This window comes from Penaeus monodon, chromosome 33 (assembly GCF_015228065.2).
Source record: "Penaeus monodon isolate SGIC_2016 chromosome 33, NSTDA_Pmon_1, whole genome shotgun sequence".
In the NCBI taxonomy this organism is placed as follows: domain Eukaryota; kingdom Metazoa; phylum Arthropoda; class Malacostraca; order Decapoda; family Penaeidae; genus Penaeus; species Penaeus monodon.
Window position 1 is genome coordinate 14,852,058 of NC_051418.1, and position 1,073 is coordinate 14,853,130.

The 1,073-nt window shown below is 31.9% G+C and overlaps 1 protein-coding gene across 1 annotated transcript in view; it reads left to right on the forward strand.

Annotated features, from left to right (window-relative positions):
- Positions 1 to 1,073, forward strand: part of LOC119594062 (zinc finger matrin-type protein 5-like) — a 20,113-nt gene that overhangs the window by 16,945 nt on the left and 2,095 nt on the right. The window contains exons 2-3 of the mRNA XM_037943103.1: positions 185 to 354; positions 648 to 806. Coding sequence (XP_037799031.1) covers positions 228 to 354; positions 648 to 806 — 286 coding nt within the window. The 5' untranslated portion in view covers positions 185 to 227. The remainder of the gene's footprint in view (positions 1 to 184; positions 355 to 647; positions 807 to 1,073) is intronic.

Here is a 1,073-nt window from a genome sequence, read left to right on the forward strand (position 1 = left end):
GAATACCCAGATACTTAGAGATATGTATACGGATATATTAATTTAATAATGAAGGTGACTTTCATTTGCTTTTAATCTGTAACTTTTTGTTGTTCTAGAATAAAAGTTTATTAAAAAGGAATTCATATTTATACTTTTTAGATACTGAATTAAATTTCAGGAATATTTGTTTTCTTTGTTGCAGGAAAGAATAAAAGTTGTAAGGAAATAGAAGTGAGAGAATAAACATGGTAAAGAGATATTATTGTGATTACTGTGACCGTTCATTCCCATATAGTGTAGAGGCACGCAAGAAACACATCAATGGATACCAACACCAGAAGTTATGGACTCTCCATTATAACCAGTTTAAAAGTAAGTATTAGAGATGTATGTTTATTTGTATGACAGCCAAGACAGTATTACATTTTTGCTTGTATTTTTTTAGTCTATTCAATTAATTTCTGTATGTTGAAGCAGGTGACATTGGAGGTTATTGATAAGCGTGGTGCCAGTATGCACAGTTCTGTTGGTTCCCATTTAATGTTTCACCCTGCCCCCCATATTTTTCTGTAAAAATGGTTTGTTTCAGCAGAACCATATGTTATATAGGTGTATTCAGATGATAATATAGCAATAATTTCCATTCATTTGAAATTTAAATATAGATTTTTTCATTTTGTTGATAGCTGCAAGAGAGAGGCTCCAAGAGGAATTGAGGAAAGAGAAGTGCCGTCGTTTCTATTCTGGCCAAGAGTGTTCTTTTGGGGATGCCTGCATATATTCTCATTTGACAGTTGGTGACCTAAACATATTAAAGGATGAAGGTGAGTCTTTTATTGTTGATGTTTCATTCCATTTCCACACAAGTGTCCGAGATGTCACAAGATTTTTTAATGGGTGCCTTTCTGGTTACCTTTTAAGCCTTTAATCCACTTATTACATAAACAAATGACTGGAATCATTGATAATGATTAGAAAAATATGAGTGGCACTGAATCCAGTGACTAAGATTACACCTTTAAAGTAACCTGTTATTTATTATTATTTTTTTTTAAGACATTCTGTGATAATCAAAATTACTAATGTGTGTA